Raw genomic sequence first — 23,178 nt, forward strand, 5'->3', positions numbered from 1 at the left:
GAAGGTAAATTAAGACATATTCAATGGAAAATTTGGTTGGGTTCGTTTGCTATGTGTTCCCAGTGGTTCACTGTTTCTGCTTTTTGAGGAACACAAATCAAGGAAATATGAAGATTTTTTTTTCTGTGCACATACTTATATTATAAAAGGCTCAAAGAGCAACTATTACGAAGATTAAATCCTTAAAAAGAGCCTTTAGGGGAAATTGCGATATATAAAGTGTCTTTGATTTTCCTTCTTTTTCTTTTAATGAAAATTTGAATCAAATTAAATATTTGAGCCTATATATTTAAAGAGTCTCTGACTTTATTTTTTATGCTACTTTGAATCAAATTAAATTAACTATTTGGTTTGGACTGTTCAATCCGAATTTCAGTTTGTTTTTTTTTTTTTGGTTTTTAGGTTTTTGGTAGTTTGGTTAACAAAAATTATCTACCACATCAGAACCATATCTAATTTGGTTTTGTTTGGTTTATATACTATCAATTTTTGGTTTATTCGGTTTTATACCAAAAATCCATAGTTATATTTACACATTTAAGAATATATGATTATAAAGAAGATATTAAAACGCAAATACATATTCTTTACTTAAAATTTTAAATATAATATTTTGTATTTTGTTTAACTAGTAAAATAAGATTAAGAAAATAGTAGTATCATAATATTATTTTATAAATATATTTTAGCAAAAATAGTTACCAATAAAAAATTATGTTTTATTTCATTTAATCAAAATGAGAAAAGGATTATATTTTTAACCTAAAAATAACAAATTAAAATCAGAATATTATATTACTCAAATAAATAATGTATATATTATTAGTCTTATCATAAAATTTATATTTAATTTATACAAATATTTTCGATTAATCGATTTTCTCGGTTTGTTTGGTTATACAATACCAAACTATATCCACATACTGCAGTTTTTGGGTCGCCGATTTTTTCCCCACGATAACTATCATATAGCATCAGATCCTCACCAAACTATAACCTCGTGCTATATCTCCACGAAATAAAAGTTGTAGATGTATTTCTCCCCAAATTGATAGTTTGGAATAGGGGTGGGCGTTCGGGTACCCGTTCGGGTCCGGGTCGGGTATTTCTGATTTTCGGATATTTCGGTATAGGGATATAGAATCCGTTTGGGTATTTCTGTACTTCGGATCGGGTTCGGGTATTTTTAGTTCGGGTTCGGTTATTTCGGATCGGGTTCGGATATTTAGATTTTAGAAAAAATAAAAATAAAATTTTGAATTTTTTAAGTTTCTTGTATTTAAAAATATAGATTTCACTTAACTGATTTTTCTATTATTTTATAGATTGAATGATTAATAGATTTGGAAATAACATTTCAAAAATAAAAATATTAATTTGACTTTTGTTTTTAAACTTTGGATGTAACTTTTGTTAATACATGAAACAAAAAGTTTGACATGCATTTTAAATGAATATCAAATTATTTTCTTCATAATTATATGTATACTATATGATCTTAAAGTATATGTAACATCAATATAAATATTTTAAATAAAATGAAAGATGTAAACTAGAAAAATAAGGGTAAGTATACATATGTTCGGTTATCTTCGGATATCCATTCGGGTTCGGGTATTACCCGTTCGGATTCGGATATCCAATCTCTCCTAACTTAATATCCGTTCGGGTATTTTGATACTTCGGTTCAGATTTCGGTTTGGGTTTATCGGGTCGGGTTCGGGTGCCACTTCGGATATCGGGTAAAGTGCCCACCCCTAGTTTGGAACTTGATTACCCGTAGACCAATGATTTTAATTGGTTTGCTTATTTTAATTGGTTTGTTTTTAACCAAATGATTTTAAATCAATTAAACCTAAATATTAAATTTTAAATATATATATATATACATATATATTATTTTCACTTTTAAAAAATTAAAGTTTATGTTTAATAATAACAAATTATTTTCAATTTTCTAAATATATAAGAAATTAACTATATATAGAGAAATAAATAATAAAAATCATATACTTAATCTATAACACTTATTTAAAAAAATTGAAGTCCTTTATTTAGATAATATGGTTTACTTAATCTGTAACATATAAAAGAATTAAATATTAAATAAATTTTTATCTTTTATAATTATATCAAGGTAATAAATATGTTTTGATACAGTAAAATAAGTCACCAACAGATGTCTAACAAAAAATGATTTTTTTCAATTTTTCTTGGATATTGTTGAAAGAATCAAGTAAATAATTTATATCTTTCACCTTAGCAATTATACTATGTAAATGATAATCTACCAAAATCCAAAATATACTTTGCTATTACACATACTAGGGAACTGAATAAGAAAATATCTATATCTCATTAGTATCTGTCAAAACATTAACTTAAATACTATAGAAAATTTAAGTTTTTGTTCAAATACTGGATTTTAAAATAGAAAATGTTCAGTAAATGTGAATAAAATAAATGGAAGAAAATCACAGCATTTTAAAGTCACAAACTCTTAATTACAACCACCCAAAAATCACTATTATTACATATATATATATATATATATATCTACACACCCATAAACAAATTCATCAATACAAACCTTACATAGAGCTTACGAGCAAAGAACAAAGAGTCATGGCCAGAACTAGGGAGTTTCAAGACAAGCCGTTTGATCCAAACAACCAATTGAACATCCTGATAAAGTTGAAAGAATCAGACACAGGCTCGAGTGTTACGATAACGATGCCAAAAGAGTTGGTAGAAGCCAACTTGTTTCCTTGGTGGAATAAAGGTCGTCGTACAAATTTGTCACGACATGAGGCGGTGGAGATTGTTGATCTGTTCGAGTACAATTCAAAGATCACAACAACTCATACCCTGAGAAGAGAACGTGATGGAAATTTCAAGTTTTATGGTTGGGGTACCATCCTCGCCAAAAGAAATTTCAAGACTGGTGATATTGTTGGGTTTTGGTGGGACAAATGTCACGATAGACTCAATTTTGAACTACTAATGGAAGCTTAGTTGATGGACCGTATCTTCGCAAAATCCTTTCTCGAATAAGATATATATATATATATATATATTGTGTTCATTACTTTTATAGTATATACCTGCTTTTGCTTATGAGTGTTGAAGGTTTTGTAGTTCTGTTTGAGATATTCTTTAAGAGATCATGCATGGCTTTACAGATAATATATTATAAGAACTAATAAAGAGCAGAGATAGAATTTGTCTCACATATTACTGATTGCATATTTCCTAACATTCAAACATATTCAGTTTGTAATGCATGGCTTAATAATTTTACAAAAAAAATATAAATAGATACATAATCAATTCAAAAACCATTAGAATAAATTATTCATTCTTTTTAAATATTTACTAATTAATTAAAAATTAGATCTATAATATTATTTGCGAAGTGATTTTTTGCAACGGAGCTCCCACGTTAAAGTTAGAGCGATTAATATTGTTTATACTCTTAATGAATAGATAATGTAAATTAGCTAAAATATAAAAACGAAATTTTAATAATTTGATTAGATTAATGATTGAATTGATAATAATAAAATTATCAAAAAATTAAAAATATTTTTTAAAAAGACAATTCCTATATATATTGTGTTGTTATCCAAGAATTAATATCGTTTATATCCTTAATGAATAAAATCTATAAATTAGCTAAAATATAAACAAAATTTTAACTATTTTATTAGATAAATGATTAAAATTAATAGTAAAGAAATTATTTTTTATAATAAAATAAATTATCAAAAACCTAAAAAAAAAAATAAATAAAAAGATAATTCCTATATACAGTATTGTGTTGTTATCCAAGAATATTAAAAAAAAAAAACCAGAAAACACATAACTAAAATCTATATCTATGAAGATAGTTTGCTGATTTGTCATGCTCAAAAAATAATTGAAAATGTGATTTGAGTTATTTGTTTGTTAAAGTGATTTTTCGTGGTATTTCATCTTTCTTCTTATTATTCAGTTGGAAGAATAACATTTATTTGTTATTTTTTTGTCAACTCATTTATTCGTTATTTAAGTAGAAAAAATTAGCATTTATTTATTTTTATTTTTCTAAATATTTTTATTAGGAATGGAAATTATCTTTTAAAAAAAATTTCAAGATATCTACTTCCAAAAGAGAATATTTTTAAATATTAATTTTTATTTACAACAAGTAAATTATATTTATAAAAATTTAACATTAGTTTTTAATTTTTTCAAGAGTTTCACTTAATTATGACTTTGCTTAAAACAAAATTTCTTTAAAAGACTATTATGTAAAGAATTTTGGTGATTTAGCTGATAAGTTATCAAGATATGTCTTGAGAATAAGTAAAAGTTCTAATGATATATCATAATAAATCTATATTATATTTATTTTAAAAATATTAGAATTTACTTATATATTTATATTATATTTGGTTAAGTAATATTAACTGATTCTATTTCAATATATATCATTAGATAGAATGAATCATCTATCTTTCAAGATAAAACTTTTAGGACAAGTAAAAGCATTCATTGTGTATCAATCATTGTGATAATTTCTGAAACAAAATTGGCATAGAATTAAAAATATTTATATTACAAAACAAAGTGATTTTTCTGGTCTCACGCTAAAAGTTAGAGTGCTTAAAAAATTTTTTACCCTTAATAAATAATTAGATTATATTTATTAATATATAACTAAACATAAATTAAATATAAATTTTATTAATTTGATAATCATCATTATCTAAAACTGTTTTAGATTATTTTATCCAAATATTTTACATCATAATATGTTTAAAAAATAGAAATATCTATATATAATTTTATTTTTATATGAATGTTTTCAAATTTATTTACGTAAAATATATTTTCTTTAAGAAAAAATTTATAGTGTAATATTTAGTCAATTATTAAACATTTTAAAAGCCTGAAAATGATTTATTATAATAGTTTTTAATTGATAACATGTAGTTACAAATTTTTGTAAAATTATTAAGCCCGCAAGTGCGGGCAAAACACCTAGAACTATATACATAAATAAAATTTAATTAATATATATACCTAGTTTTTTATATATGGAAAGTTTAATTAAATAAAATATCTCTTTTTTACATAAATAAAATTTAAAAATCATATATTCATCGAACTATATACATGGATTTATTTATATTTATAAACTATTATGATGTAAAATATTTTTATATAACGTAATATATATTTTTAAGATATTGATGATTATGAAATTAATGAAATTCCTTTTTAATTTATGGTTAATTATCTGTTAGAAATCGAATATAAATATTTATTAATAAGGGTAATAAAGATCTTAAATGCTCTAATTTTTAAAGTAGGGAATTTTTTTGTAAATAATACAATAAAATTTTTTAATTTTTTGCCAATTTTTTCCAGAAATTATCGTAATTAATGATTTTGATTTTTCTAAAAATATTATTTTATAATATAGATAATTCATTTGGTAACTATCATAATTAGAAAAAAAGTTGCTCTCTCTCTCTCTCAAGAAACAGATCTCTTGTCGAAACACTAAGGCCTGCGGCCGCCACATCTCGCGGTCGTCGGGTAATTTTCATTATAGTGTTTCTTATCTCTTCTCTCGGTTCTCTCCTTCTCCTCTCTAAAACTTGTCTCTTTTCTCTTTTGTGTTGCATAGTCAAAGAGCTTATGATTTTAAAGAAGTAGCTTCTTGAATAAGCAGTCGATGAGTTTGGTATTCGTTTCCTTTGTATTTCAACTTTGTGTAATTCTGTCGTTTCTTATGAGTTATGACTTAATTATCTGTTTGGTTCAACACACATATACTTCAGTTTCATATCCTTTTTTTTCTGCGAAGTACCCCGGTGATGAGTTTGTTAGGAGGCTTTTATTCAATTGACATGTTCTTCAACATTTAGATGTGGAACAATGTCTCGATGACAATGTTACCATTTTCACGGTTAAGGCTCCTTCCCTCAGGTTTGCAATGTTGCATAAATCATCAGATAGATATATCGATGATAAATATGAATTTGTTATAGATGCTCCTTTGGAGATGTTAGATGTTTATAATGCATGCAGGTTTTGTACCATTGAGAATATGCCTAATATTGCTAAAGCAACTATTTTCGTTACTCATTGCGCTTCGGGAATTCTGAGTGATATTACTTCAGTGAAGCGCCTTTATTTAGGTTCATCACATACCCAAAAGTAGAATATCTTCTTGAAGATATATAATATTCGATCATTGAAAAAATATGTGCTTAATTCTTTGTTTGTATGGCAGGATGCTTATCCTGTTGGTAGTGTCTTCCATCGTCTTGTGCATTTAAATATATGCACATGTGAGAACGAATGGCCCAATCTATTATGTGTTTACTCAGAGATTCCCCTATTTTAAAATCCCTCAAACTACAGATATATTCGTAAAATTCATCCCTAAATATTATTCAGTGTTGTTGATATCTATATATATCATGATCTTATGATGTTCTGTATCTGTCCTTTCATTTCATCCCAGCTTTATTGCGTTCAGAATGATGAACAGCGCCCCTGTTGGAATGAACCGAGTTCAGTTCCTGAATGTCTGTTATCGAGTCTCGAAATTCTTACATGGGGAAAATATAACGGAACAGAAGAAGAGAAAGAAGTAGTAGCATTCATATTAAGAAATGGAAGTTGTTTGAAGAAGGTGAATCACTATCTCCTCGAAAACAAGAAACTTGAGATGCTCAAGGAGTTATTATTGTCCTTTATGCGTTCACCCACCTGTCAGCTCGTATTCGTCTGAAGCTATACTGTCAGACATAATATCGATTCTAAGTTTCTAAATTATGTAATCAAGAAGAATGTATGTGTGTAAAAATTATCTCTTCTACAGTTTCTTTTATGCGAACTGAGACAAGTTGTTAGAAGCCGAGGAATCATTTTCAGAGATGATCTGGAAAGCACAAACTTCTTTCACCTGGTTTTCCACCTACAGTATAACATCCTTCATAACTTGATCCTGAATTTTGCCGGTCATCTTGTTGGTGTACTCCCCCTTTATAATACCGAGATAATCTACGCTTTACCTTTACTTGCATCAATATAAAAAAGAAGAAGATTAATTAGTGATATATGTGATATGATTGGTGATCGATCATACAAGTTTACTTAATTTTTGGGTTAGAAATTTTTGATGTATATTGGTCGTGAGAATCAAGTTCTACAAATAATACTGCTTGCAGTTTATAATTTCTAAAATTATTTTTACCGCTTGCAGTTTTCAAAAATAATTTTGTTAAAAAAACATATCACCTATCTATCTTATTAAAACAGAAACATTACAATTTTTTTCTAGGTGGATTTTTAAGTTGGACCTCATCTATTAATGTTAAAGTAACCTACCTATTATTAAATGTGGTTTTTGTAACCCCATTTAATTAAACCCTTCTCATAGATGATTTAATTTTATGATCCGATTTTATAACAATCATCATCATTGTTTTCCCTAACATGTTTCCTTATACTGCTTATTGCATATTCTTATATTACTTATATATTATAAGCTACATAAATACGACTAAAATATAACATTATTATATTATAAACTACCTACATCCACTAACATATTACACTAACATATTATGTAGTATAAGATTGATTACTGAAATACCATAAGATAAAGTGCTAGGATAAATACAGTGCTAGGATAAAGAGCACTTATTGTAAGATTGATTCATCATCTAAGAGGGATGTATTCAATTTAACATTTGATGTGATTTGATTTTTAATGAAGTTTTAGATGATTTTAATAAGTTGCAGAGATTTAAGTGATTTTAGTTAAAGTACTCTAGAATATCACCTAAAATAATGAGATTTGAGTTTTAATTTTTTTAACTAAGAAACTCCACCCAAACACCCAAAAATCACCTCAGAACTTTAAGATGAGTGTATTCAATTTAACATTTGATATGATTTGATTTTTAATGGAGTTTTAGATGATTTTAATAAGTTGCAGAGATTTATGTGATTTTTGTTAAACTACTCTAGAATATCACCTAAAACCATGGGATTTGAGTTTAATTTTTTTAACTAAGAAACTCCACCCAAACACCCTAAAATCACCTCAAAACTTTAAAACTCCACAACTTAAATTTTTTTCAATAACAGTGGATTTCAGAGTACTTTACGAAATGTCAAGTTCAATAACAGTGGATTTTAAATGAGTTTTTAAAATTCATGTTTGAATAACAGTGGATTTGATATTTTAATACAAATCACCTAAAATTCTCGGTTGAATACACCCCCCTAAAACTCCACAACTTAAAATATTTTCAATAACAGTGGATTTCAGAGTACTTTACGAAATGTCAAGTTCAATAACAGTAGATTTTAAATGAAATTTTAAAATTCATGTTTGAATAACAGTGGATTTGTCATTTTAATACAAATCACTTGAAACTCTCGGTTGAATACACCCCCTAAATCTTTACCCGAAATCACCTTCCAAATACACAATAAATTGCGAATAATATCTTCATATTCTTAAGGTCAATACAAAATTGATATCTATTTCGGAAACAGAAACTACAATTTAATCGTATTATATAATGAAATCTTTATATATAAAAGAAGCTTTCTATCTCTCCCGCTATGTCCACGTCAGATTCCACGTTGGAAATACCCACTTTCAGAGCGTGACACGCGTCCGTGTAAATGAAACTCCGCGTATTGGTGTATTGGGCTCTGGCTCGAGATTGTATTTGAGGCCCGTGTTACTCTCCGGTCCAGCGAAACCCTAATCATTGTAGACTTGGTCATTCGTCGTCTTCGCGTCTTCGCTCACTTCGATCGCGACGAGACGATACAATTTCCGTAACAGTATGCGTTGTGATTCTTTGTTTCCTCTTCTCCAATCGTAAATTTTATTCCATTCTTCCTTCTTCCTTATTTTAAGATTTCTTTTGTTTTCTCAAACTTGCGACCCTTCGCTTCCTTTCTACCAACTCTCTCATCTTCCGCCGTCGTCGATTTTCATCATCAAAGGAGAGACTGCTCCGCCGCCATCGATTTCATCAAAGGAGTTTCTAGGGTTTTGGGGGTTGGTGTCGTGGACATCTGAAGCCGTGGTTTCAGTACTATATCATGTGAGATCAACGAAGCTCGGAAGTTAAGAAGAAGAGGTAAAGTAGGTTTGTAGTGTTATGTGTAATAGATATTGCAGTGCTTATGGAATTAATGGTTTGTTTTATTTTTAATTTGTGTTGCAGCTAAATCTCATGATTTCCTACAAAGATCGAGGGTTACTACATAGGACTGGAGAGGCTCTGTCGGGAGAGACTATCAAAAAGCAACACAATCATTTCCGTCGCCGGCGAATTACTCTCACTGGAAAATAAATGTAAACTTCTTAATCGCTTTGCTTGAGAGAGTCTACGCGAAGTCTTCGTCGGAGGGATTTAAATTTTTATTTTTTTTTTACAAATAAAAAAATTAAGGCTTTTTTTTTGTTGTTCCTCTTAACAGATTTTGAAGAATGAAGAGTAACTTAGACGACAGCAACGATGAAAAGAAGCCTGAGCGAAAGCGCCCTGCTCTTGCTAGGTTTGTTAGTATTCATTCATTCATCTTCTTTGATTTTTTTTAGATAGAAAAAATTATGTTCTATCAGATTACCTCTTTTTCTGTTGGTGCAGTGTGATTGTTGAGGCGATGAAAGTTGACAGCTTGCAGAAGCTCTGCTCCTCTCTGGAACCTATCCTCCGCAGAGTTGTATGTTCTGTTTTTTTTTCTTTGCTTTTCTCTTAATTGCTTTGTTTTACCAAGTATTCTTGGTTTTCTTTGTTCTTTTAAGCTATTTTTAGGTATGAATCAGTTTTGTTTTGTTAAGGCCTTTGGTATGTCTATTTGTTTGGTGTAGGTGAGTGAGGAAGTGGAACGTGCTTTGGCTAAGTTCATCACGTCTAGGCTATGGTCAAAATATATAGTGCCTCTTCAGAGAAAATAATACGGAAGTCTGAGAAACTCTTAAGAGAGAAAAGAAGTGAAGGTACACATCCAATTTGGATCTTGAAGAAGAATTCTAGCTCTCTCCGGTAATGTTACCTCTTAAGTTAATCAAAGCTTTCGGATTAACTGCGTATGTGAAACGATTCTCTGTTTCCGTTTGATATGCTTCAAAAAGATTCAAGAGCATAACATTGATGCCTTATGTGTTTATATGATTATGTGATATGTGTGGGGGTACAGGAAAATGTAAACTGTTACGGTTTGTCACTCCCTCTTTCCCAACATTTATTTGTAATGTAGTTTGGTTTTGGTAAACACTGTTTTATTTGGTGCCTCCTGTTTGCAAACAGGTGGAAGGTTTGCTTGGTCAGTTTAGGTACAGGTTTACCAAACAACAAAGGACTCATTAGAAGGCCTGGTGCAGTGAGCTACTCGACACAATGTACAATGGTCGTCTTCTTCCCAATTCTTGAGCCAGTATATAGTACATGTCCTCATTTCATCTCCACATAAGATAATTGGTCTGTTTTGACTGGGAAAAATGAACTACTTATTCTCTCAGCACAGTGGCAATAGTTATGATTATAGAAGAGGAAGAAAAGTAATATGTCATTGATGCATGGGAAGCTATAGGAGAATGAAATGCTAGAACATGTTTTTGTAATGGTTCTAGCTCTGTGTTGTTAATTCTTTATAAACCTAATAGCTTTCTTCTTCTTTAGAGTCTTGACAACGATACAAACATCAGGCGTATGTTGGCCTCTTGAACGTTCTCAATTCTATATTTTTCACTTTTGATACGGGTGACTGAAACTTTTCTTTCGATGTTTATACAATGAGTGATACTCAGACACACCAAGTACATGACAAGCTACTAAGAGTAAAAATATATTCATAATCATAAAAGTATATTCATAATCACAATAGATATTATAATATGTGAATATGTGAATGTGGGTTAACCCTTTTTACTGATGTTAACCTCATCAAAATAAGTTGTCTAAAAATTTGACACTATAATTTTTAAAAATTTATTAAATACTCTTATATTCCTTAACATCTTATTCTATTAACTAAAATTATTTATAAAATATTTAGTAACCCAAAAGTTCGTTTTAGTCAATAGTTTAATTACAATCTACAAAAAAATCCATCAATGTAAATTTATTTTAGCACACAATACATAATATCATTTAAAATACATATACTTCAGAAAATGATAAAAACGATTTTTAGTGATTTTGTGTCTACGCGGTTTATCAAATGCAAATAAAAGCGTAAAGCTTATGAAATAATTACAAATTTTATCAGAAGCTCAAAATTAGAAAATTAAAATAATAAAGGAAAATATAATCAAATAGTAATACATAATAGATTATTTTTTTTACGAAAATAATATTACAATAAAATTTAATAGATAATAAGAAATCAAAATAATCGTTACGAAAAATAGAATAAAATACAGAAAAGTACAAAAATAAAAATGTATTTTTTTATATAAAAGAGATATGTTAAGTTATTGTAACTAAATAGATGTAGAATGTATTTTAAATATTTATGTCAAGAATTCTAAGAAACTATAAACATAGATCCACAACTGTGTAAAAAATAAAAAATATAGTTATATAATCGAATACGAGACATACGGTATCAAATAATATAAGAGAATGAATAAAACTAGATAACTTCAATTAAACAAACAAATCAAAAATTCTATACCATTAAAATAGAAACAGAATAAAACTTCAAATTAAGAATAAAAATCAAGAATAAAAATCAATTTAAATAATAATTCATACTAATATAAAAAACTTTTTAAAATAAAAAACCAATATTAAACAAAATCAAAAATATTTATTCTAACTATTTAAATTATTACTCCGCCCGTAGGGCGGGCCGACCCTAGTATAGAATAAACCCTTCTCCAAGTAACAGAAACTACGATTGAAGCGTTTCCATATAATGCCACGTTATGGAATCATCCCTTCTCCAAGTAAATTCTTTTAACCATAAATTCTATCTTGCAATCATATCTCTTGATTTAATATTTATTATTCATGCTTAATTGGTAACGAGACCATTTAATGAGTATATTCCATTTTCTTCCTCATCATTCGTCCATAAATACTAATCATTATATTCATCATTCAACGATCTATTTAGGCACAAAAAAAGGAAAATACATAAATTATTAAGAAGAAGCAACTTATATGAGCCTTAAAAAACCAACAGATATGTAAATATGTAAGACCAAATATTAATTTTGAACTAGCACAGACTTAATTTTACCAAAATATTATATAGCAAACCAAAAAATCATTAAGCCAAATAAAATAATATTATATATTAATACACGTTACAATTATGTATAGCATTTAGTACAAACAAAGATAAAAAAAAAAAATTGACTCCCGCTCGATCGAGCGGGTCATGATCTAGTCTATATCATTAAAACAGGATCATTCCCATTTTATATCATTAATGAAAATTTCATTTTTTTTTTCCAAAAATACTCTTATTTTTACAAAGAATTAATAAAATTCATTAATGGCATTTGATTCATTTGGTTTTGGACATGCATATATATATATTTTAATGGATCAATAGATAATGGGTTTACACCTATTTATAAAATATGCTACTTTTATTTAATTTAAATATTTTAAATTTATATTCATAAACCAAATTAGTCAAAAACATAATGACATCATAATATTATTTTCTTAAATCTATGTATTATAAAATTAAATTATAAATCTAAAATAAAATAAAAATACCAACTTATAAAGGTTATTAATAACAAAAATAAACTAATATGATCATATTAATAAGTTCTTATATTGTCATTATATTTTTTATTTAGATGACATAATAAAAAATATCATCAAAGTTTTAAAATCACATGTTTGTATATATTAAAAAGTATATGATTAATTTAATAAAATAAAAATACTATCACATAATTTATGTTTTATCAGATCACTCGTATCAGATCACTGGTTAATAATGATCTTTTTTATGAGGTTTTATCAGATTTCTAATTAACAAATTTTCATTAAATTCAAACCGAATTACCTACAAGGTACGGGTGTACCGGTTCAGCGGATCTATATCAGATATAAAAACATTTCTTAAAACTCAAACATATCAGATATAAAAACCTCTACTTACATCAACATAAAAAAAAAAGATTAATTAGTGATATATGTGATATGATTGGTGATATTGGTTTACTTAAGTTTTGGGTTAGAATTTTTGGATGTATATTGGTTGTGAGAATCAACTTCTACAAATATTACTGCTTGCAGTTTATAATTTCTAAAATTATTTTTACCGCTTGCAGTTTTCAAAAATAATTTTGTTAAAAAAGCATATCACCTATAAACTTTAAAGCCACATCCCCTTAATTTCTTTCATTTGATTTGATTCAGTGAATTGAGAAAAAAAATCAAGATTTTGTTACTAGTTTTTTTCAATGATTCCTATTTTTGACAATAAAGTATATAATTATTATATAAGTTTTAATATTTTATAATTATATCAAGGTAATAAATATGTTTTAATACAGTAAAATAAGTCACCAACAGATGTCTAACAAAAAAATGCTTTTTTCAATTTTTCTTGGATATTGTTGAAAGAATCAAGTAAATAATTTATATATTTCACCTTAGCAATTATACTATGTAAATGATAATCTACCAAAATCCAAAATATACTTTGCTATTACACATACTAGGGAACTGAATAAGAAAATATCTATATATATATATCATTAGTATCTGTCAAAACATTAACTGAAATACTATACAGAAATATAAGTTTTTGTTCAAATAGTTGATTTTAAAATAGAAAATGTTCAATAAATGTGAATAAAATATATGGAAGAAAATCACAGCATTGTAACTATTGTAAAGTCACAAACTCTTACTACAATCACCCACAAAAATCATTATTATTACATATATATATATATATCCCTACATACCCATAAACAAATTCATCATACAAACCATACAGAGAGTTTACGAGCAAATTAAGAACAAAGAATCATGGCCAGACTTGTGGAGTGTCCAGACATGCCGTTTAATCCAAGCAACCAATTGACATCCTGATAACGTTGAAAGAATCAGACACCGGCTCGAGTGGTACGATAACGATGCCAAAAGAGTTGGTGGAACCCGACTTATTACATTGGTGGAATAAAAGTCATCGTACAGCATTCTCACAACATGAGGCGGTGGAGTTCGTTGATCTGTTCGATTACAATTCAAAGATCACAACAGCTAATACCCTGAGAAGAGAACGTGATGGAAATTTCAAGTTTTATGGTTGGGATTCCATCTTCGCCAAAAGAAATTTCAAGACTGGCGATATTGTTGGGTTTTGGTGGGACTAACATCACGATAGACTCAATTTTGAACTACTAACGGAAGCTTAGTTGATGGACCGTATCTTCGCAAAATCCTTTCTCGAATAATATATATTGTGTTCATTACTTTTATAATATAGACCTGCTTATTTTCTTCTGAGATCTGAAGGTTTTGTAGTTCTTTTTGAGATATTCTTTAAGAGATCATACACGGCTTTATAGATAATATATTAATAAGAACTAATAAAGAGCAGAGATAAATTTTTCTCACATATTACTGATTGTATATTTCCTAACATTCAAACATATTCCGTTTGTAATATGATACATTATTTTATCCGTTTATAAAGATGAACCATAAAGAAATCAACAAACGGAAACATTCATTATAACTATATGATATTTTCTAGAATATTATTATTTCTTTTGAAAAATTTCTAGAGTATTATCTTTGTGATCATATGATTATTCGTTTTCTGTTCTATATATTTTGAGTAACGCTCAAAGATTGTTTGTTTAGGAGAGTTGAACTGGTTTAGAAGTAAATATTGTAGTAAGTCGTATTGGTTTATTATGAAGGCAATGGCCAGTATTTATACAAGAGAAAGTCGTAAGTAGATAGGGACTATAAATCTAATACATCATTAGTCGATTACAATTCAAAGATCATAACAACTCATACCCTGAGAAAAGAACACGATGGAAATTTCAAGTTTTATGGTTGGGGTTCCATCCTCGCCAAAAGAAACTTCAAGACTGGCGATATTTTTGGGTTTTGGTGGGACAAATACCACGATGGATTCAATTTTGAATTACTCATGGAAGCTTAGTTGATGTACAGTATCTTCGCAAAATCCTTTCTCGAATAATATATATATATATATATATATATATATATTGTGTTCATTACTTTTATAATATATACCTGCTTATTTGCTTCTGAGTGTTGAACGTTTTGTAGTTCTTTTTGAATCATGCATGGCTTTATAGATAATATATTATAAGAACTAATAAAGTGCACAGAGAAAATTTGTCTCACATATTACTCATTGTATATTTCTTAACATTCAAACATATTCTGTTTGTAATAGATGATACATTATTTTATCCGTTTATGAAGATGAACCATAGAAATCAACAAACCGGAAACATTAATATCTACAACCATATGATATTTTAGATATAAACGAACAAGAAATCAACAAACATAAAACATAAATATATACAACTATATGCTATTTTCTAGATTATTATTATATATCTTTGTGATCATATGATCATTCATTTTTTGTTCTATATATTTTGAGTAACGCTCAAAGATTGTTTTTAGGAGAGTTTTCAACTCATCTCCAAACTCATCTCCATAATTCTCTTCGAATACCTTTTTCATAGTGATGAATTTTACCTCCATCGCAAGTATTTAACATTTAACTATTACAAAGATATATACATTAGAAGTTAGAACAAAATTATATCTATGATGAAATTTCTTATTTTCTTAAAAGAAAATAGAAATGTATTGAGATGGTCTAACATCCAACACAGTTGGTTAACAATGCTAAAAACTCAAAAGAATAATATTTATACAACTATGCAACGACGTAACTGAATATACAACTTCCATTTTTATTTACATTTAATTGTTATAACATAATTTGTCTTTTATGTGTCGCATTTCAAAAATTTATACTTTATCATCTATGATTTTATATTTTCTAAAGTTTGGAATTTATCATTTTGAATTTGGAATATTTATTGAAATTTTGTATTTGTTAATTTAAGAGCAATTTAGAAAATTACAAAACTATTTTTTATTTGGAAAATTATATGTGTGATATGTTAGGGTTAATATTAGTTTGCTGTGAAAAGTATAAAAATTAATATGTTGACTTTAAATATTAAATATTAAATTTAAATATGAAATTACTACATTAGTTATTTATATTTAATGTATATATTAAAAATAATCCATATATTTTTAATAATTTATTTAATAATTTTTTAATGAACGGTCCAACTTAGAAGCTACATATTAAAAATCACACAAAAAAGTTATTACTTCTATTTAATATGTAAATCTTTACTATTAAAAGTACAGTTTTGAAGCACCAGGAAGCGTCCACATCATCGTTTAATAATAGCTCATTTTTAGGACAAGTGGCATATTTGCCTTTTTAATTTATTTTACATAATTAAATACAAAATATAAAAACCTTTTGAGGCTCCATAGAGCGTTTACATCAGGGTTAAATTCTCCAAAAGATACTACATGTCACGATTTTTTTTTTGAAAAAGAATATAATATAAGAAATACTACATTAAAATATCCATAATGTATTATTACCATTTTATATTTAAAATTTGAATAAATAAATTTGAAATTAGAATAAAATATATACAATATAAGAAATGGTAGTATTACATTTTTTTACATTTAGTTTACATTCTTATTATTTCCAAAAAGAAACTGAATGTAAATATTTCCCAAAAGATGCCACCTGACATTATTAAAAAAAATAATAAGTAAATATGAAATATAAAGAAAATGAATAATAATTAAATATAAAATATAAGAAATATAAATATTACATAAACATCTATCGTAAGATTAAAATTTGATATAAAAGAAATAAAATTAAATTAAGTACATATACAAGATAAAAATAAAAAATAAGTACAGGGATAGCTCATTTTTAGGACAAGTGGCATATTTGCCTTTTTAATTTATTTACATTTTAATTATGGAATCGTGTAAAGAAATTATGGAAATGTTATTGTTTAATTGCTGAAGTTTTTTGGAAATTGAATAAAGGAGTGATCTAATAATTAAATACAAAATATAAAAACCTTTTGAGGCTCCATAGAGCGTCCACATTAGGGTTAAATTCTCCAAAAGATACCACATGTCACGATTATTATTTTTTTGAAAAAGAATATAATATAAGAAATACTACATTAAAATATCCATAATGTATTATTACCATTTTATATTTAAAATGTGAATAAATAAATTTGAAAATTAGAATAAAATATATACAATATAAGAAATGGTAGTATTACATTTTTTACATTTAGTTTACATTCTTATTATTTCCAAAAGAAACTAAATGTAATATTTCCAAAAGATGCCACCTGACATTATTAAAAAAATAATAAATAAATATGAAATATAAAGAAAATGAATAATAATTAAATATAAAATATAAGAAATATAAATATTACATAAACATCTATCGTAATATTAAAATTTGATTTAAAAGAAATAAAATTAAATTAAGTACATATACAAGATAAAAATAAAAATAAGTAAATTTTCAATATAAGAAATAGAAAAACTACATCCAACATATATCTGAAAATATGTAGTAAAATAAATAATAGTTAAATATGAAATATAAGAAATAGACATATTACATTAACCATCTATCATAATATTAAAATTTGTATAAAAGCAAAACAACTAGAATAAGTAAATATACAATATAAGAAAAAGTAAAAATAAGTAAATATACAATATAAAAATGTATATTTACTAAAAATATACATTTTTAAGCAAGAAAATTATAATTTTTATAAGTAAATATACAATATAAGAAATAGTTTTTATATTTTTATTATTTCCAAATATTTTTATAAGTAATATACAATATAAGAAAAATAAGCATACAATATAAAGCAAGAAAATTATAATAAGTAAATATACAATATGAGAAAAATAAAAAATAAGTAAATTAATATACAATTAAGAAATAGAAATATTTTACTAAAACACCTATCGTAAATAGAATATTACGATTTGATAAAAAGCCAAACAGTTAGAATAAGTAAATACACAATATAAGAAAATAACTAATAATTAAATAAACAATATATGAAATGGAAAAACTACATTAACATCTATCTGAAAATGTATAGTTGTACAATTTTATTGTTTCCAAATATTTTTATAAGTAAATAAACATTATAAGAAAAACAAGCATACAATATAAGAAATAGAAATACTACATTAAACATATATCATAATATTATCATTTGATATAAAAGTAAAAAAATTAGAATAAGTAAATATACAAAATTAAAAATTTACATTAAACTTCTATCGTAAAGAGAAATAGAAATATTACATAAAATATAGTAAAAGCCTCTTCTATACAAAAAAATATGTTTGGATAAGTTCACATTTGTGTTACAAAAAAAAAGTGTTACAAAAAAGGATAAGTTCACATGCAAATAGTGAAGAATCAACTTACATGAAATATTTCTCATATGGCTTCATCACACATAATTTCTTCATTTCTAGGTATAAGTGTCTTGCGCATTCTCTAGAAAAATGTAAATATGCAAAAAAATATACTCATCATTCAATTTTGCAGTTATAGCGTTTGCAAAGGAAATATAGAGTAGAGACTGCATTTTGAAAGTAAAAATATATTGTTTCCAAACCAGTAAGATGGAGAGAATGACAAGTGAAATTTATGGATTTTTTTATCATGCACATGACTGTTTTCAGTCTTCTCTTTTCAGCTCATCACATAATTATTTCCTAAGAACAAAAAGAAAAGAAAACATAACGAGTTACAACTTTCTGGAATGATGGTGAGTATTATTGAACAATGACTAAGAAACCAAGTCGAGATCTATCATAAGCAAACACACCAGCCATAAACACAAACAAGCAATGGTAAGACACAACCAAATCTTTCATCATAAACAATTGCAACACAAGGAGCGAGGGACACAACCATCTATCATAAACAAACACACCATCCATAAACACAGCCGCAATTAATATTACAAGTTAAAGAGTATACTATATTGATCTTTAAGATGTACACAGAGAAAGATCTTGAAAGCAACAAGTAGTGGCGTTTCCAAAACATAATGAAAAAGACCCCACCGCAACAAACCAGAACATTAAAAGTTACAAAATAACATGATGCTAACAAAGAGAAAAGGTGATAGCCATAAAAGATTTCACAGATGGAGCACACAGCGAAATCTACCATGAAAAATCACGGCACGAAACTGCTACAATGGTATAAATATAAAAATGCAAAAAACAAAGTCAAATGATGATAAAAACTTCTACTTTAGACATCGCTAAACACACAAGGATCCAATTTGTTATAGTTGTACATCAACTGATTCACATAATTATCCTATCTTTAGCTATACAAAAGAGAAGTCAAGGAGAAGAGCAAATTATGCTGAAACCGATTCTCTACACCAATATTTCCTTAATCTTAAGTCTCTAATTCAATCAGAGAGATCCTTTTTGACACATCTCACAATTCAAAATTTGACTGTGTGAAATTGGTGATTTTTTCGCGGAAAATTTCAAAAAGCAAACACATAAGAGAAGATAAAAGGATCTGTTATAAAAAACGGGTTTTCAAGTCATCGACAGAGGGTGACTTTCCATGACAAATGCAAATGATGGCAAGTTTAGTTTTTAATACTATTTTACTTTTTGCATGTGATTGTGTATAAAAGTGAAAAACAAATTTGAAAAACTATTAGTTATATGTTTCTTTGTTAAAAATAATTGAATTGACATAATGTTAGAAACTAAATTAGAACAAACTTTAAAAATATGATTCTATTTTTGATTTGTAAAATAATAGACAAATTTGACGTGATAAAAATATAAAATTAATTTACGGGCAAGATTCGTTTCCGTCAACGTGAAGATGAGATTAGGATCCGGTTTATGTTTTTGGTTATTGACAATTGATTTGGCTAGGTTAATGTGGATATGAATTGGGATCTGGTTTATGTTTTTGGTTTTTAATTGACATTTGATTTGGTTAATTTGAAAGCCAATTTTCAGAAACAAAAACAAAATGATAGGAAAAAAAAATATTTTTAGTCAAAAGAAAAAACATATGTAATATCAAATGTTCTGATTATATAATATAAAGTTCCGTTGAAAAAATATTTATTAGATCCCATAAAAGAATAGAAATAAGAGTTCAAATATATACAAAACTTTCAAAGGTTAAATTATCACAAAGAATATAAACAAAAAAATTCAACTATCACAAAAATATTTACATCAATGTAAAATAAAATAATTTCGAACTCAAAAAATATTCAAATTCTTTATTATGCATACTATAAATATAAAATATTCATCAATTCACAAAAATATATAGTTTAGAATACAACATTCAACGAAATAATTGTATACAAAATATTTGAAAAATCAAAATTATCCCGAGCGTAGCCCGGGTTAACCCCTAGTATGTATTTTAAGGGACACTATCGTATATTATACAAGAATTATGTGAGCTATATTATACTCCCTCTACTTTATAATAAGAGTCATTATAACATTTTTTCTTGTTACATAAAAATGTCACTTTACATCTTCAATACAAATTATACTTTTTTCAGCTGAAAATTAATTGCAAACTACATTGATTTTATAAATAATTTTAGTTATCTCAAATACTATTGGTCAAAGATGTGTAATTAATAACAAACAACTTTCTTAATTTGTGTGAAAGTTATCAAAGTGACTTTTTAATTATGTGGAAGTGATTTTGATTCAAAACTTAAGTCCATTGGAAGCTTTTTTCTCTCTCTTTTTAGCCCTAATTGAGAGGTCCAATTTGATTAAAAAGAAGTTGATGAGGTTAAAGTGAAATCTGAATATCTAATATGCCAAAAAAATAGTGAAAAAAAAAAAGATTGCATCCTTAACTAAATAGGGTTTCTTACTACTTGTTCAAAAAGTGACTACCAATTCATTTTGTTGTCGTGTAGTTTCAGTCATTCTTTTGTGGATATGGTTTATAGTTTGATTGCTTTGTTACTTAGGGCTTCACGGTGAAATTGAGAAAATTAGGGTTCTTCTAATGGACACGATCAGTTTTTTGCCCGATGATTTCCTTTTGCAGATCCTTTCACTGCTTCCTACAAAAGACGTCTTGACCACGAGTGTTTTGTCTAAACGATGGCGATATCTTTGGAAGTTGGTTCATAAACTCGACTACACCCATTGCGACGGGAACGCTGACGATGGGAGATTTGTGAGGTTTGTGGACAGATCATTGCTGTTAAGCACAGCTCCCGTCTTAGAGAGTTTGCAGTTCAATATCCGTAGGAAATGCAGCGACGTAGATATCGGATTTTGGATTATAACTGCAGTGGAACGAGGTTTGCGTGAACTCAGTTTCAATTATTGGGCTCGTAATACTACTAATGAGCCTAGCAAATTGCCTCAGAGTTTGTTTACTTGTGGAACACTCGTGGTACTTAAACTCAACAATGTATCGCTTGTGGATGTTACGTTCCCAGTGTGTTTTCAGCTCCTCAAGACATTGCACCTTAGTTGTCTGATTTACCTAGACGATGAAACTCCTAAAAATCTTTTATCAAGCTGCAAAATTCTTCAAGAGTTGGTCGTGCACCGGGTAAAGAATGACAATGTGACAGTATATTCTATTATGGTGCCTTCGTTACAAAAGCTAGTCTTCGATGGAAGATTCGGTACTCATGACGGCATTTCTGAGTTTGTGATGAATGCTCCTTCTATGAAGTTCCTAGAGATCAATGATTGGAGTAACGAATGTATGGTAGAGAAAATGCCTGAGCTCGTGGCTGCAAATCTTGAAGCTATCTATTGGAATACCGACAATATACTCAGATCTTTCACATCACTTAAACGTCTCTCGTTATGTTTAGGCGAAGAGGTAAACTTACTTTTATTCGAAAGTAGAAATATAAAAAGTGTAACAATATACGCAGCTTTTCTTTTATAGTTGGTTTATTATATTTTTTGTAGTCTCCATTTCCTACTGGTGAAATCTTCCACCAGCTTGTGGACTTGGAGTTTTGCACGTGTGATACGGAGTGGGATTTACTTATGTATTTTCTCAAACATTCTCCGAAACTGCGAGCTCTCAGACTCAACGATGTAAAGAAACTTAACCCTTATAACTCTCTGGTTTTTTTTTCATCTCATAGTATATAGTGGTTGGTTTATTGTATATTCAGAGATCTGGTGGTATTTTTGGAGCACGAATAGATCATTGGGATGAGCCAAGTTCTGTTCCTGAATCATTGATGTCCAGTCTTGAAACTTTCGAGTGGACAACTTACAGAGGATGGGAGGTGGAGAAAGAACTCGCAACGTTTATCTTGAAACATGCAAGGCGTCTAAAGACAGCGACTATCTCACCAAAACCCACCAGTCTGGAGGAGAAACATCGAATGCTCACGGAATTGGCACTTTTGTCTAGAGGTTCAACGACATGTCAGCTTGTGTTTGTCTGAAAGTCTGAAACCATCTCATTCTGAAGCAGTTTTGTTGCATCTCTTAAACTATTTGCTCTGTTTATCTCATTTGTCTTCTCTATATTTCATAGTTAGAATGATTAGTCGACATTCCTTGAGTTTTTACTGAAGTTTTTTTTTATTCTTTTTGACTTGACATTTGACAATGATTTGGTTACACCAATAATACAACAGTCAATATGTCCAAGTGGCTAAAGAGACGAATTTGAAATCTGTTGGGCTTCGCCCGCGCAGGTTTGAACCCTGCTCTGATGGAAGTTTTTCTCGACAAGCCAAACAATGTTACGGGATGGATACGAGAAAGCAATGACAGTATGATTTGCTTCTAAAAAATGTGATGACCAATGCACATGTTATCTCAGTTTTGATTTACTAGTTCCTAGTTGACTAACTCTTGAATTTGTGATGCATTCATTGTAAAAATGATTCTGAATCGAATAAATTGAACATTTATTTGAAAAAAAATACACCAAATCTACGGTTTATTGGCTCTACAATGGACCGTAACCAACATG

The 23,178-nt window shown here is 27.7% G+C and overlaps 1 protein-coding gene and 1 long non-coding RNA gene across 3 annotated transcripts; both read left to right on the forward strand.

Moving 5' to 3' along the window:
* The first annotated feature begins 8,599 nt into the window (after positions 1–8,599).
* On the forward strand, positions 8,600–10,471 carry LOC108840606 (uncharacterized). Of its 2 annotated transcripts, none has more exons than XR_008937647.1 (7): positions 8,600–8,865; positions 9,031–9,167; positions 9,255–9,385; positions 9,511–9,588; positions 9,681–9,756; positions 9,905–10,252; positions 10,344–10,471. It is a non-coding gene; the product is annotated as an uncharacterized LOC108840606 (long non-coding RNA). The 2 variants fall into 2 exon arrangements; XR_008937648.1 differs by having other exon boundaries at positions 9,905–10,079.
* Positions 10,472–20,829: 10,358 nt separating this feature from the next.
* On the forward strand, positions 20,830–22,787 carry LOC108841507 (FBD-associated F-box protein At5g56370-like). The gene is made up of 3 exons (XM_018614266.2): positions 20,830–22,059; positions 22,152–22,283; positions 22,364–22,787. Exons 1-3 carry the CDS (start codon positions 21,223–21,225, stop codon positions 22,640–22,642), a joined length of 1,248 nt encoding a protein of 415 aa, XP_018469768.1. The 5' UTR covers positions 20,830–21,222; the 3' UTR covers positions 22,643–22,787.
* The last annotated feature ends 391 nt before the right edge of the window (positions 22,788–23,178 follow it).

Source organism: Raphanus sativus, chromosome 2, assembly GCF_000801105.2.
Source record: "Raphanus sativus cultivar WK10039 chromosome 2, ASM80110v3, whole genome shotgun sequence".
NCBI lineage: Eukaryota > Viridiplantae > Streptophyta > Magnoliopsida > Brassicales > Brassicaceae > Raphanus > Raphanus sativus.